At 37.0% G+C, this 14,998-nt stretch overlaps 2 protein-coding genes across 3 annotated transcripts; one reads left to right on the top strand and one right to left on the bottom strand.

The window, feature by feature from the left end:
* Nucleotides 1-1,245: 1,245 nt before the first annotated feature.
* LOC120165836 (protein HIRA-like) lies at nucleotides 1,246-6,260 on the bottom strand. The gene is made up of 10 exons (XM_039175275.1): nucleotides 5,817-6,260; nucleotides 5,341-5,616; nucleotides 4,847-5,098; nucleotides 4,368-4,765; nucleotides 3,284-4,289; nucleotides 2,927-3,131; nucleotides 2,548-2,788; nucleotides 2,202-2,324; nucleotides 1,890-1,995; nucleotides 1,246-1,776 (listed from the first exon to the last, which is right to left on the bottom strand). The coding sequence occupies exons 1-10, from the start codon at nucleotides 5,922-5,924 to the stop codon at nucleotides 1,411-1,413; spliced, it is 3,081 nt and encodes a 1,026-aa protein (XP_039031206.1). The 5' UTR covers nucleotides 5,925-6,260; the 3' UTR covers nucleotides 1,246-1,410.
* A 1,386-nt stretch (nucleotides 6,261-7,646) lies between these two features.
* On the top strand, nucleotides 7,647-14,899 carry LOC120165825. 2 transcript variants are annotated; one of them, XM_039175264.1, is made up of 16 exons: nucleotides 7,647-7,708; nucleotides 8,086-8,401; nucleotides 8,832-9,072; nucleotides 9,410-9,681; nucleotides 10,015-10,101; nucleotides 10,332-11,087; nucleotides 11,178-11,272; nucleotides 11,712-11,774; nucleotides 11,887-11,975; nucleotides 12,070-12,144; nucleotides 12,317-12,919; nucleotides 13,007-13,078; nucleotides 13,298-13,368; nucleotides 13,452-13,509; nucleotides 13,601-13,868; nucleotides 14,104-14,899. In XM_039175264.1, the coding sequence occupies exons 2-16, from the start codon at nucleotides 8,124-8,126 to the stop codon at nucleotides 14,751-14,753; spliced, it is 3,678 nt and encodes a 1,225-aa protein (XP_039031195.1). In that variant the 5' UTR covers nucleotides 7,647-7,708; nucleotides 8,086-8,123; the 3' UTR covers nucleotides 14,754-14,899. The 2 variants fall into 2 exon arrangements, with proteins under 2 accessions (XP_039031195.1, XP_039031194.1); XM_039175263.1 differs by having other exon boundaries at nucleotides 10,015-10,182.
* The last annotated feature ends 99 nt before the right edge of the window (nucleotides 14,900-14,998 follow it).

Below are 14,998 nucleotides of genomic sequence, written 5' to 3'. Positions count from 1 at the left end.
AACAATCAAGAAGTATTTGAACACAAAATATAGCACAAAATAAACACTAGTCATTATATTATAAATTTAAGAGGTTCAAAATTACAAAATTTTAAATGTATAAAATTAAATAATTAATATAAGAATAAAAAAATATATAAATTATATGATTTTAAAAAAAATAAAATTAAGGTACAATCGCCTCAACACCTCTCGACTCATTCTCGATTATATTTTAAAAAACATGGTAAAATACACATATGGTCTTCCAACTATATGATGATGTTTTTTTAGTCTCCAACTATTAAAAGTTACAAAATAATTCTCCAACTATTGAGCATTGCTTTGTTGAGTCCATCGACTATTAAAAATTATAAAATGATCACCCGACTATTCATTTATTCTAAACTTTTTCTTTTCCGTTAAAAGTTTTACGACCATCTGAGTTATACGTTAACATGTTGGCTGAGGTATGATAGTAGTTTGAGTTTCTAGGATCAGATTTTATCATATCTCAATCAACATCCAGCACAGACTGTCATTTATTTTTTAACAAAAAATGACGAGTTTAAAACATATGAATAGTTGGGTGACCATTTTGTAACTTGTAATAGTCGAGTAACTCAACAAAGCAACACCTTATAGTCGGAAGTCATTTTGTAACTTTTAATAGTTGAAATACTCAACAAAGTAACAGTCTATAATCGAGAGATCATTTATGTACTTTATCCTTAAAATTTATTGCGTGAACAGAATTCAAATTTTGTAAATAAAAAATTTTAAAATTTGATTTGATTCTATTTAAGATAAAAAGAAAGATGATATGAAAGACTATGCAATGGGCGAAATTCAGATATTTTCTGTTAAAGTTTCGTCTATACTACGTATATAGATAGTGCCAATAGTTAAATACAATGTTTGCGCATGCTATCTTCGTAAATAGGCCAAAAGGTTTTAACTTGTAGATAGAACCAAAAGGTTTTAACTTGTAGATAGGACCAAAAGGTTTTAACTTAGAGTGGTACGATATTAAGAACGATGATGATTAAAGAATTGTTATCTTTTAAAATCTCAAATTCAAACACACACCTACATCTATAGAGGTGTAAGAGTGTTTATTAACCCATTTCAAAAGGTGTAAGAAGGTTTATTATCAAATTTCGAACAGATACTGCATTGAGGATTGTATTAATATCAAACTCAATTGTACAAAAGATCAACGATTTCTATCCAAAAACAGCTCTCAACTAAACTAGTGAAAGTCTACAATTAAATGCACGGAGAAGATTGAAAAGTAAAAACAGAAGATACATCGTCGGACGGTCCAGTTTCAAGCAACAAGCAAAGGGATATATATTAGATCAGTGCAGTACCCTATTCTAAGCTGAGCAACCATTAGTTAGTATTGCTTTAATGAAGGTTTCAGCTTCATTAACCGGCAGCCTCTTCACTTATCGGAGCTCGATTTACTTGATCAGTCGATTCGGTGCCCGAGTTTACTTGATTCGACATTGATGGAATACTACCCATTTGGTCAATACCAGGGGAAGGATTCTCCTTGTCATCTGTCGCTCGCGCCGGAGTATCCGTTTGACCGGGTACAGATGGGTTGGAGTCCATACGATCAATTTCCGGTCGAGATGTAGTTGGTGAAGGGTTTTCTTGGCTCACATTGTTCTCGACACTTACGTATTCCGAGAGGAGATCCATGAACTCGTTAAGTAATCGCTGGACTTTTCTATTAGACGCCATAGCAGGAAGAATGTCTTCTCTTAAAAGTTTGTGCTTTTCCATTCCCTGCAAAGATCCAGATAGGGTCCGGGAACGGATATATGATTGGACTCGTATGATAAAAAGCTGCACAAAAATCAATGTAGAGTACTTATAAGAGGTCAGGGCAAAAGACTTACGAGTACATAAGCATCCCAAGCAGGATTATTGGCATCTGAAGCCATTCCAGTCGGTGGCCCGAGAAAACTTTCACAGACCTCTCGTAATCGAGACTCGTCTGCTTCTCTACAAACAAGACAGTTGTCGAGGACTTATTTTTATGATAATGTCCCGATAACCAAGAGAAGAAATATATAACAATGCACTGAATACAAGCTTCACATCACAAGTTGTAACGAAAAGGGCTTTTTTGCAATACCGAGGAAGCGTCATTTTTTTCTGCTATAAACACTCATAAATGCTCTTGGTAGGGGATAGGGGGAAATGCCTACCTTGCTAGAAAGCGTACATAGGAAAGAAGGCTTTGGCGATATTCGTTGGGAGATTTCAGAGACAAAGAAGATGTCAACTGAGCTTCTAAATGAGCTCGCGTCTGCACTCCATCATCGGTTACCCTGTTGAGACAAATAATCAATTGTGAAATTCTAGGACCAACAAAGTTAAAAGTTCTTAAAATAATTGAAAACCAGGAATTCTTTGGAATTCTCTCTTTAGCAGGTATTACGATGAATATAATTGAAATTCATGCCAACAGCAGATATTAGATGTCAAACAAATACTCGATATCAAATCTGATATAACTTCATGATTTTAGGGGAAAACAGTGTGGCGACAAACCTGCTCCAGCCTGGCTTTCTGGCCAAATATTTCCTGACATCCACTTGCAGCGAGGCCAGCTCACCAGTCTGAGTTGAACCCAAATTCCAAGAACTAGCGAAATTAGAAGTAGGGAAGCAGTCATCAGCAACCCTCAGCCAACACATGAGATTCGCGTCAAAGAGAAACGCATGCCGAGTCGCCAAAACAACGAGAGGAAAGCCAGATTTTGATAACTTGACTGATATAACTTTGATTGTGCCTGAAAAGAGTTAAAACTGTAATGAAATATGTTTAACATCCCATATGAACACGACATCACGAGTTGTCAACTGAGTACCACGAAACAACAAATCTTCTAAGAACATATGAAAGCTCGAAATATATGAAGTGCATGTACCTTTTGTGGACGACCTCTGGTCCAAAGTGATAAGAGACTCCAACGAATCACGGAGGAGACAGTTCCTATTGAAGAGATCCCATAAATACAAAGATCCTTTCCTTGTGACCAATAATAATTTCCAGTTCTCATCACAATCTACAAAAGTTGCTGCAGATCCAATCATCATGGTCGGTAAAGCACGTCTTCCACACTTTGTATAAACCTTTAAAAACATCAGAAATGGACTAAGGTAAATTTTGCCCAACAATTTATGAAATCTCATAATATTATTAATTGTCCATTGTCTGGAACACACATTAAGAGGATAAAGAAACAAAAATTCTGCCTGGCTAGAATAGAGTGCTTGTTCCTTACCTGTAGACACCCATCTTCACATCCAACAGCCCAGAAGTTTGCATTTCCAGCTAAAACAGAGACCTTTCCTGAGATACGGTCTGACCACAGAGTTTGAGCCCCTCTTGTGCACACGATTTCTGTTTCTTTCGTCATACATGCATTTCCCACACCAACAATGTCATTCACAGCATGTTCCCGGGGACAAGCTTCCAAACAAATCGGAGTCATATCATCCCCTTCTTTCTTGTCAAATACCCTAATCGAAAGAGATTTGGTAGAGCTAACTGTGGAACCTGAAGGCTTCATGATTCCAGGCTGTTCTACATTGATGCTATGATCTTGGCCAGCAGAAACTTTTTCAACAACCAGACTGTCAGTAACAGTAGCTCGAGCAGCGACTCCTGAGCACTCCTTTAAATCAAAACTTCTACCAATGGTCCCTCTGATAGTAGTTTCTCGTAAACTACTATCAGCATGAACTACACTGTTATTGTTTTTCCTCGGGTCAGAATACGCAACGGGGAAATCTAGTGCTTGAGCACTGCCAGAAATATTCTCTTGGTGAATGGGAACACCGACAACTTCAGGAATAATTCTCTTTCTACCATCAGCTCTTCTGTATTCTCTTTGTTTCACAGGACTAGAAACCCGGACAGGTGTCACCGTTTTATTTAACCCATCGCCAGAGGAAAGTCTACTCTTCTTTCCATCACTATTCTGAGGCTTGGAACTTTTGTTTGATACCCCTAACTCAAGAGAGGATTTTAAAGGCATCTGGTTCTGCTGAACATCCAAAGCTACTTTCTTACTAGTGGTTTGCTTCGCTGAAGCAGCTTCGAGTAATAATTGTGCAGGGCTTTCCGCCAAATTTGCCTGTCGACCTCTGACATCACCATAGCGACTTCTCTTTAGCTCGTCAAGCTCAGCATCACTTAGCTTGTGGCCAAGTTCTTTCACTTCAAAATGGAAAGTAGCCACCGTCCCATCCAATGAGCAGGCGAAGAGAGAATAGCCATCAGGGCTCCTGTTCAAGAAAATAGATAACTATTAAGAAATAAATATTTGAAAAAATTATATATTTCACTAAAATCAAAATCTTTACCAGGATAAATCCACAACACTTTGACCGAAGAAATGCTTGGCTACAAACAGTGGGCGAGGACTTGCAGTTGTCCAAACAGTTATAGTGCGGTCCTGACTTCCGATTGCAATTACATTGTATGGCTGTGATTCTTTCTCCCCAGTCTTACCAGCTCCATTTGCCCAGCCAACAGGAGTGCCTTTCACTTCATGTGAATTGGCAGAATTCCTTCTGAACATCGAGTGATTAAACTTCACTGCAATGATCGGTGCATTGTGGCCTAAGAAGTCAAACGTGGCAGCCCATTCCCCTCTCTCAAGAACAGGTGCAGAATGCCTTGGCTTTTGGTAACCATGAGTAGTAGTTATAAAATGGCCACATGGTGACCATCCGAGCCGCCTGAAAAACGTAGATCCCAACTGAAAAGAACATGTTTTCCATCAGAAAAGAAACAGAATGTCTAAGACCAAAGAAAATTCCATCAACACAGATAAACGTACTGATTTTGTCCAGTGGCCATCTGTTTTATGAGCAAGGCTCCAGTCACTTGTTCTCCATATAATAACCGTCTTGTCATCGGATTGACTCGCTATGAAAGATCCAATGGGATCCCAGGCAACTCCTTTAACAAGACTAGAATGACCCCTAAGCACAGCTGTGCAGATTCCGTTACTCATATTCCATATGTGGATAGTGTTGTCCAAACTCCCACTAGCCAACATCGAGTCATCCGGAGACCAATTAAGATCTACCTACTTCAAGCTCGGAATAAAAGAAGTGTCTCAGTTAGACAATATACAGTGCTTATCGGAAACTGCCACATTAAACTTAATGTTGATGCAACAACTGAGTTTCAAAGGTAAAATTATATGCTCATGCGCTTTCAAGAATGAAAAATCAAGCAATAGCACTGTAGCACAATAAAAACTAACTATAATAGAGTTGAACTCTTATCAATGGCTATATATCTCAACATGATAAACAATATCATTACCACATCTGCAGTGTGTCCCCTCAATGTCATTGCGACTTTCCAATTCTCAACATCCGGGGACTCTCCGCTGCCGAACTCAGTCGTCCCAGAGCCAGGCTTTCTCTCGTGAATCAAAATCACTTGATCATCAGACCCCGAAGCAACGAATCGACCATGCTTAGCCCACCTAACACAGTTGACGGACCCGAAATGGTCGCGCAAGGTTGCGAGAAGCCTCAATGTAGATTCATCCTTTCCCAAGTTCCTCCCAACAGACTCCATGTTCCATACTCGAACCTGAAATCAAGACAGATGCAAAAACAGAACACAACATATCAATTCACAACAGAAGAAGCTGTTTATCAGAAAAAACATATGATTTCTGGTCCTAAATCAATGTAAACACCATGTATAGTGAAATTTACAACTTAGGTCACCAGCAGCAGTAACAAGACTAACCCAAAAAAAATATCAAAAGAGTAAGAAATAAAAAAAACCTTGTGATCACCTCCACCAGTAGCAAACCTAAGGCCACCAGGCTGAATATCAATGGAGAATATCTGCATTCCCTCATGCCTAGCCCAGCTTGGTTTCTCAGTAATCATCTTTTCCTTTTCTTCTGCTACTTCACAACACTCTTAAAATTCCCACTCTCTTTTTCACAATGTTAGGTGAAAACTCAAACAAATGCCTGTAAAGTTCATAGCTTTTCAAAGAAAGAAAGAAAAAAAAAACACACAACTTAAAAATAAATAATTAAACCCTAAAGTTTCTTGAAACCCTAAACCCAATTATGCAATATGAAGAAAATCCCAGAAAAGAAAAGTGACATTTTCCGTCGTTTCCTTCCTGAAAAAAAAAACCCAGATGGGGAAAATGTGAAAATTTAGGGTTTTGAAGTGCTTAGAAGTAAAGAAGAAGCAAAGCTCGAAGTAAAACAAAGAAGGCAAAGAAAGAAAGAAAGAAATACCCACGAATACATGATAACAAACCAATAGATGTGAAAATTTAGGGTTTTGAAGTGCTTAGAAGTAAAGAAGAAGCAAAGCTCGAAGTAAAACAAAGAAGGCAAAGAAAGAAAGAAAGAAATACCCACGAATACATGATAACAAACCAATAGATCTTCTTTTTTTCTTTTTTTTAAAGGAACAAACCGATAGATCTTCAAATGAAGGAGAAAAGGATAAATTTTGGTCTCTTGAAGGTCAAATGAGATTTTAAAAGATATGTTCAGAAAATTTGAAAACAAAGAATAAAGAGTGCAAGATAGGGTTTTATTTGTTAAACTTTTAGTACATTATCGTCTTAACACACATCAAAAATTGCTAATATTCATCTAAAATATAAAAATTGCTAAATTTTAGATTATTGTGACATTACTAAGTTGGTCTTCGAATGACTTATCGTTTAGAACATCTACCTTCCACTTCACATCCATCTCCACGACAAACCTCGTTACCCCTAATGACTTTGCGGGAGTAAGTCTCTGCCTTAGACCACATAACTCGGTTGAAGGACTACTTGTATTTTTAATGCGCAGCATAAAGTCACTCACCCAGGCACCATCCTTATTACATATTAATCATCCTACTAATGTCAATCCAATGTTCGCTTTGAATGTTTTGTCTGTGTTTAGGATCTATGTCCTTTCCGGTGGTCTTGCGTCATCCAAATCGAATTTTTTATTATATCTCTATAAGTTTTCGCTAATCATTCTTATGTTCCTTGCCAATTTATACTCATAGTGATCACTTAGCTCGATTTTTCGTCCTTGCTTGTGAAGACTTTCGTTTCTATTCTTCCACAGGCTACAAATCATATAAATATTAAAAAAGTTACATATCATTCCTTTTTCTTCTTATATAATTAATTTTTCATAAAACAAGTTCACAATTAATCGTGATAATATCAATTTTCCAATTATCTAAATGTTTAATAATCTAATTTTTCAACTCCCTTTGATAGTCATCTGTAAAATTTATTTCAAGATATATTGTCTCATGTTTGTCTTCTCAAAAAATTATTTTAATCATTCAAATTTTTAAATAAACATCTCAAAGTCAGTTATATAAATGCACCACATCAGTTTTTTGTGGCTATAGAAATAGCTATGAAGAGTTGAATGTCCGATTTGTTACAAAACGACAATATTAATGATTTTTTTTTTAAATTTAGTGTTTAAAATAAAAAGTTACTCATACTTTAGTGATCATTTATTTAGTTTAAGCAAAAACGAACCGAAACGACGACGCAGCATTTCTGCGCCAAAAAGGATTTATTTTTTATATTTATATATATATATATATATACGTTTACAATAATCGCTTTCGCTTTCCTTTTTTATTTGGAATGCTGATTTTGATCTGCGCTTGACTTGTTTGATTCTCAGGTAATTGAATCCTTAAACTCTCTAATTTCATCTTATTTTTTCTTAATTTCAATTCAATTTTGGCCTTTCTTTATTACATCCACTCTCTCAAGTTTAGGGTTTTCATTCATATTCCCAGCACTCAAATTTTCAAAATTTTCCTATTTTGTTTCTTTGTATATTTATCTAAATGTTTTATTACTAGTTTCATAAGAAGATAAAGTGAGGGAGGAGAAGTGTAAGTGCTTAGTTTTTGAATTTTCGCCCTTTTAAAAAATTGGTAGAAATATTTTTTATTGAACTTTCAGGAATTATTTATGATTATAAATTTATTAGTTAGGGGAAGAGAAGTGAGTTACTTGGCTTTGCGAGTAATAGTCTTCTGTTCATGTGTGCAGGTTTGGCAGTTCTAAGTCAGTAGATTTACAGTGAAAAAATGTTAAGTTCTGGGAATAATTTAAGCCGAGGGAATGCAGGATTGTCATCAGATATGCCACCATTGCCTCAGTGTTTGCCTTTGGAGTCAATTTCATTAGGAAACCAGAAATATACTCGGTCTGGAGAATTAAGCAGGGTGTTGGGCGTTCCTCTTCGAAACAGTACATCAGATGATCATTCTTTTGGAGTTTCACACCCTAAACCTTGCCCTCCAGTGGCGACAGAGGAGCTTAAGAACTTTAAGGAAAGTGTTCAAGATACCACCAGGAAGGCCAGGTATAGTCTTTCTACATTATTCCACCCGCTTTATAATGCTAAAATTTGGAATGTTCTATATTTGATGGAATATGGTAACCTTTATGGTTTAGTAAAGTGATTTCTCAATGTAATTGTGGTGACAGAGGAACCTTTAAAGTTATTTAGGCAATGGTAGGAATTGCCCCTGGAAACATAACGGACAAATAGCAGTCAATGCCTGCAATGCTATTGTATAGTGGTATATGCAATATATTATCTTTGCATGCAATGTAGAAATATCCAGTCTTGGATAGAGAATATAAAGCTTTCCTGCAAGTCAAATGATTCTTGTCACAGTTTTCGTTCTGTACCTGTACTCCATGTGTATTTTATCTCAATTATGATGCCTGTTACTCGTAAGTCATGTGAACAGTTTTTAGTTATCGAATCTGCATTGTCTTTCTAACAGGGATAGAGTAAAAAGGTTGCGAGAGTCAATTTCTAAACTCGATAGGTATAAAGAAGCTTTAAGCTCAAAGAAGCGACAGCGGAGTGATATTTCGAGTGAGAGAACTAGTGGAGTAAATATTACAAATATGGGAAGCCAGATTCTTAGAAATGATCATGACTTAATGACTCAAAGATTGGAGGATAGGCCAAAGAGTATGGGGCTCAACAAGCGTGTTCGCACATCAGTGGCTGATTTAAGGGTTTGTATTTCACTTGTATTGCTGGGATATCAGTTTAGATTTTTATTTGCATTATTTGAAGAGAAAATATGAGGATTTCCATGTGATTTGCTTAGAAAGATAAGTTTATCACTGTTCAGTTATGTATCGAATGTTGTTTCTGACGACTTTGGTCATTTTGTTTAATGATAATTGGATGTGCTATTTTATGCATAAATAAAAGGAAGAAAACAAAATGGGCCTGAAACTTAAAACGTAGCTTTTCTACACCCGTCTTTTTTATCTTATTGTTTAGCTTATGCTTCATCAATTTTATTTACTTTCTCGTTTTGTCTCCTTTTTTGCTTTCATGATACAGGCTGATAATAGAACTGCTGTGAATCCAAGGCAGCAGGGGACAATAGAAAAAGATGGTGATGTGCTTTCAGCTGTTAATGGTGGTTCTGCTCGAATGGAAGAAAAGATCCGCAGATTGCCAAGTGAAGGATGGGAGACAAAGATGAAAAGGAAACGATCTGTTGCAGCTGTGGGAAATAGAGTTGCTGGTGGTGATCGAGATATAAAACCAGTAATGCAAGCAAAGCTGAGTTCTGAATCAAAGTTACGATCATGTGATATACAGGGTTTCAGGTAATTGTCTAGGATTGAACTTGTATCCTAGTTGATGATTTAAGAAAGAAAGCCGCCTCATTTTGCTGGGCAGTGGGTATATTAGTTTTCAACTCAAATTGTATAACTGCATTTTTTGGTATTGCATTCTTGATATGATATTACTGTTAACTAATATATAGGAAGCTTTCTTCTCTTGTATTTTAAGGTCTTGTTGCTGCACTAGATTGTTTCTTCACGATTAGGCTTTTTGTTTATAAATTATGTGATTGTGTCTTTTTTCAGCTTTTTTTCGAACCTTTTTCTCAAAAAGCTTTTTCTTACTGTTGTGTTATTCATTTTTTATGCTTACAGATCAAAATCTTCCCTAGGAGTTGGTGGAATTAGAAAGTCTGACGCTTCTTTTGAAGCGGCTGGTTCAGATGCCAGTACAGTGCTAAGGTATGAATCAGAGAGTACCTCAATTCCTCGAGATCGTGCGGCTATGTTGGAGCAGAGGGTTGTAATAAAAGCAAATAATAAGTATGTGCTTCACTGGTTTAGTTTTAGCAGTCTGGTGTATATGCAGAAATCATACATAGTAAATTTACATTTAATTTTTCATGTATGATATTATTTTTAGTGGTTTCTTCTCCTTGACTATTGATTCTTTTAATGGCTTTACTCATCAGGGAAACTCTCCAGGATGACAATCAGGCAATTGGCCCAAGTACAATGCTAAAAGCGAAAGTTTCTAGGGAACCACGAACTGGTTCCATCATGGTGTTAGACTCATCTTCAAAAGTTCACCTCTCATCTGGAGCTTTGCAGGGATGGGAACAACCAAATCTAAATAAGATCCAATCGTTAGGTGTTGGGAGCAATAAAAAACGTTTGATGTCTACAGGTTCATCTTCACAGGCCATGTCTCAGTGGGGTGGTCAGAGACCACATAAAAACTCACGTACAAGGAGAACAAATTTAGTGTCACCCTCTAATGCTGAAGTTCAGATTTCAAATCAAGGCTTAACAACTCCTGATTTCGGTGCTAGGGCATCTATTGGAACTGGTGGATCACTGCTTGGCTGCAGTGTAGATAATGCTACTCCCAGAATTAAGAGGGAACCTGATAATGTTTCTTCTCCATTTGGGTTTTCTGAGAGTGAAGAATCAGGAGCTGGAGATAACAAATCAAAAGAGAAAGGAATTGATTGTAGTGAGGTTACTTTACCTACATATCAAAAAGCTGAGTCTTTCTTATTGCCCACAAGGAAGAACAGAATGTCTACTAATGAAATTGGAGATAGAGTCCGAAGACAAGGAAGGAGCGGAGTTAATGTGCCATCCTTGACAAAACCAGGCATTCCTCCGATGAGGGAGAAGTTGGAGAATATTACGACAACCAAGCCAATACAAAGTGCGAGATCTGCTTCTGATAAAAATAGAAGGTTCTTAAATATTTCCAGCTAGCTTTTGGTATTAGGTTGTTTATTTGTCTTGAGGAGATCTGATGAATGAATTATTTTTCTTTGGTTCAGTAAGACAGGGCGTCCACCTTCCAAAAAGCTGAAAGATCGCAAGGCCACAACTCGTGTTGGGTTGATACAGAATAATGTGTCTTCAGATTGCATAGGTATGTACTAGATCCACGAGATTTTCAAGTTTCATATTCATATATGTTGAAAATTTAGAGTATTAAGTCTGTTGTATTACTATGATTGCTCTAAGAATATCACTTCAATCATTTTTGCATGTTATTCCCGATCTTAGTGCTGTTCTTGAATGATGTGATTTTTATCTACGTCTCTGTGACCAAACATTATCGTATCTATTTGTGTTAGTTTAGCTGTCAACAGGTAATATTTGTTTGCTTGTACGGGTTTAATGTTTCTTTTAATGGAGAGTCTCTTTTTGTTTTTGTAATTGTCAAATTTGGAATGAGTTTTAGATTCACACTTTCTGTGTGCATATATACCTCTAAATTTTTGTGAACTAAAGATGTTGGTGTAAGATCCATGAAAGCTCCTGTTATATTTTTCCTAATGACAATGTGTTTGGGATGGCATGTTCAGGTGAATCTGATGATGATCATGATGAACTATTTGCAGCTGCCACTTCTGCTCGATTTGCCACTAGTATGTATCTCTCTCCAGTTATTGCCCCATTCCCATCCAAAACAGAAAAATGCCTTTTGAGAACTGAGCTTTTGTTGTGGCATATAGTCTTACCTGTTACTTGGTTTGATAGGTCTTGCTTGTTCTGGTCCTTTTTGGAAGAAAATGGGATCTATTTTTAATTCTGTCAGCTGTGAAGACGCATCATTCCTTGGACAACAGGTACCGTAGGGTTACTAACAGACTTTTGACACATTCACACTTTGGGATTTTGTTAATCACATTTTCCTTATCTATTGTTTTGATGTTGGAACAGCTAAATTTGGCAGAAGAGCTTGATGAGACTCATGAGAGTTTGTCTCAGATGTTTGGAGATGGATATACCGTTTTGGTAGGCTCCATCATCTTATGTATTTCTTCCTAAACCAGATCTTTGGATTGGCTTTAATCACCTGCCAAGTTCAACGACTTTATAAGAGATCTAAAAACTGTCAAAGGGGTATCTGGAAATTAAGCTAAAACTTTGTTGACAAATATTCATACAAACTCCTTTCATATCTCAGGGTGGTGTGACACCAAAAGATGCACCTAGTTCTGTTGAAGAAATTGCCAAAACTAACACCGCAACTGGAGGATTGGATCTAAAACAGTTTGAAAAGGTTACTCCTTTATGCCAAAGAGTTCTTTCTGCTTTGATAGAAGAAGATGAAAGTGAAGAAATTTACAACCACGTTGAAGCTAAGAATATGTCTCTTCACTATGCAAGTGATGATTCTCATTGTGGTTCTTGTAACCATATGGATGTTGAACCTAAAGATAGGGACAGGATAGAGTCCGAAGTTGAGTCGAATGCAGATTTTCAGTGTCAGAAGAACTCTCTGTTAGACAGACTCTCTTATGATGCAAGCGTAGCATCCACCACAATTAGGAACTCCAGCATGTCTAATTCATTACATAGTAGTGAAAGGTGGTTGGGAGATGATGAATTTTCACATTCAGATATGGGGCCTGTGAGTGAAATATGTTCAACTGACTTGGGTCAGGTTCAACCCAAGGAAATGAGTATTTCTGTCGTTTCTTCTTTGGATGGCCAGTACCAGTTTATGCCTATGGAGGACAAGCTTTTGCTGGAGCTACAGAGTATTGGTCTTTATCCAGAGATTTTGGTGAGTTCATTTTCACACTTCTGTCGATTTGACGTCAAATGTCTTTGTACTTCACTCTTATATGATTTTCCTTTTCATTTTTTGCAGCCTGATTTGACAGAGGGAGAAGAAGCAATAAATCAAAATGTTGTTGAACTTAATGAACATCTTTATCAACAGGTTTCTGTTCGTAACTTGTTTCAAATGCATCTGCAACTTGGATTGTTTGAGCTTATTTTTAAATTAGCCTTGTTTTATATATATATATATTTTTTCATATTTTTGCTAAAAAGAAATTTCATTGTTTGATGTAAATAACATACTTAAAACCTGTTAGCTGCCTTTTGCTTTTAAATTGCATTTCGGCAGATTTGAACACTTTGTTTTACTGATTTGTAGATCAAGAAAAAGAAGAAAAAGTTGGGGAAGATTGATAAAGCCATTCAGAACGGGAGAGAAGTAGACAGAAGGTGAGATAGACGGTTGTCTTCTAGTGTTGTTAGTAGCCTTATGAAACGGTGCTTCAACTAGAATATTATGGTTTAATCTGCAGGAACATCGAGCATGCGGCAATGGACCAACTGATACAAATAGCTAACAAGAAACGTTTGGTAATTCTCAGATTCCAGGTGCAATTACTGTTTCTACTTAATAACTAAAGCCATTTAGGCTTAATTCGTTTACTACAAACGATTTATGCAGGCTTGTCGTGGGGGCAATTCATCAAAAAGTGCAGTTAGTAAGGTTTCGAAACAAGTTGCGTTGGCTTTTATCAAGCGAACACTTAGTAGATGTCGAAAATTTGAAGGGAAGGGCAACAGTTGCTTTAGTGAACCTGCATTGCAAGATGTCATGTTTTCTGTACAGCCAAGCAGCAACGAAGCAAAATCTGTTGAATGTATTGGCTCTGGAACTGCTAGTAATACTTGCAATGAAACATCCAACCATCAAGCAGAAGCCAGGGGCTCAGGTACATGCAAAACTAAATTTAATGTTTCTTTGACTCAAGTATGTCGTGTTCTTCATTCTGTACCAAAACTCATGTTCGAATGTGTCGGATACTCAAGAAAATAGTGAAGGCACTAAGAAACATAACGCTATAATATGCCATTCAAGCTTTTATGAATTTTGGAATGTATTTAGTCATTGAGAGCATTATTTTTGGAAGGGTAGGAAAATTTATGTTAATCTCTCTTCTGCCTCAGGTGCTGTTTGTAGTACTTTTGAGAGGTATGATTCTCGAGACGCTCCTCCGGCTGTTCACTCGTCGGAGTATGCCGTGTCCAAGTACGGATCTATGTTGAACAAAGGGAGAAGGAAGGAAGTATTGATTGATGATGTTGTTGGAAGTACTTCTAGGGTAATGCCCGCTCTTGACGGCAGCACCAGAGGACTAAGAGGAAATAAAAGTGAAAGAGAGAGGGAGCAAAGCAGAGATAATTTAAGAAATACGAGTTCAATATCTGGGGCTGGTCGTGCATCACTGGATGGTGCCAAGGGTGACCGGAGAACAAAATCAAAGCCCAAGCAAAAGGATAGTTCGGGGAATGGATTCCATGGCAGGCTTTCCGATCCTTCACTACCTCCTTTGGCTAGCACTAGCAAGATGGTCGAAAGAGGAGCGAGTAACGTTCGTCCGGATTCATCTAAAGAAGCTGACGAGCCTGTTGATTTCGCGAATTTGCAACTAACCGAGCTGGATCCGATGGAAGAATTGGGTGTTTCGAATGAGATAGGTGGTCCCCAAGATCTGAGTTCATGGCTAAACTTTGATGAGGTTGGTCTGCAAGACCATGATTCAATAGGTTTAGAAATACCAATGGATGACCTCTCAGGCTTGAAATTTGCATTTTGATAGTCTTTCTACCCTTGCCGTTACTAATTAGCAGCCCGTTTGATACAATTTGATCAAGCAAGGATAATTATGATTCATTCATACTAATATATGATGTGCATGTAATTCAACAATTTTGTTTTTTTTTAATCCGGTTATATTCTTCTCCTTTTTTGGTTTTTTCCCTCCCCTAGAGATACACATGCAAGGATAAATACATATACACGTATATATATATATATATATGTTAACCACATTACAGACTG

This window comes from Hibiscus syriacus, unplaced genomic scaffold, assembly GCF_006381635.1.
Source record: "Hibiscus syriacus cultivar Baekdansim isolate YM2019G1 unplaced genomic scaffold, ASM638163v2 tig00111614_pilon, whole genome shotgun sequence".
NCBI classification, from domain to species: domain Eukaryota; kingdom Viridiplantae; phylum Streptophyta; class Magnoliopsida; order Malvales; family Malvaceae; genus Hibiscus; species Hibiscus syriacus.
Note: the sequence above shows the minus strand (reverse complement) of the source record. Positions and strands in the feature narration are given on the sequence as shown.

What these genes read in the sequence shown, in the direction of transcription:
- LOC120165825 (XM_039175263.1), top strand. Translation starts at nt 8,124, where the DNA reads ATGTTAAGTTCTGGGAATAATTTAAGCCGAGGGAATGCAGGATTGTCA. An exon ending in TTCTGCTCGATTTGCCACTA is followed by an intron (nt 11,775 to 11,886) that starts GTATGTATCTCT and finishes TTGGTTTGATAG; the next exon opens with GTCTTGCTTGTTCTGGTCCT. An exon ending in TAGCTAACAAGAAACGTTTG is followed by an intron (nt 13,510 to 13,600) that starts GTAATTCTCAGA and finishes CGATTTATGCAG; the next exon opens with GCTTGTCGTGGGGGCAATTC.
- LOC120165836 (XM_039175275.1), bottom strand. Translation starts at nt 5,924, where the DNA reads ATGATTACTGAGAAACCAAGCTGGGCTAGGCATGAGGGAATGCAGATA. An exon ending in GGGGACACACTGCAGATGTG is followed by an intron (nt 5,099 to 5,340) that starts GTAATGATATTG and finishes AGCTTGAAGTAG; the next exon opens with GTAGATCTTAATTGGTCTCC. An exon ending in TATGTACGCTTTCTAGCAAG is followed by an intron (nt 1,996 to 2,201) that starts GTAGGCATTTCC and finishes TCTTGTTTGTAG; the next exon opens with AGAAGCAGACGAGTCTCGAT.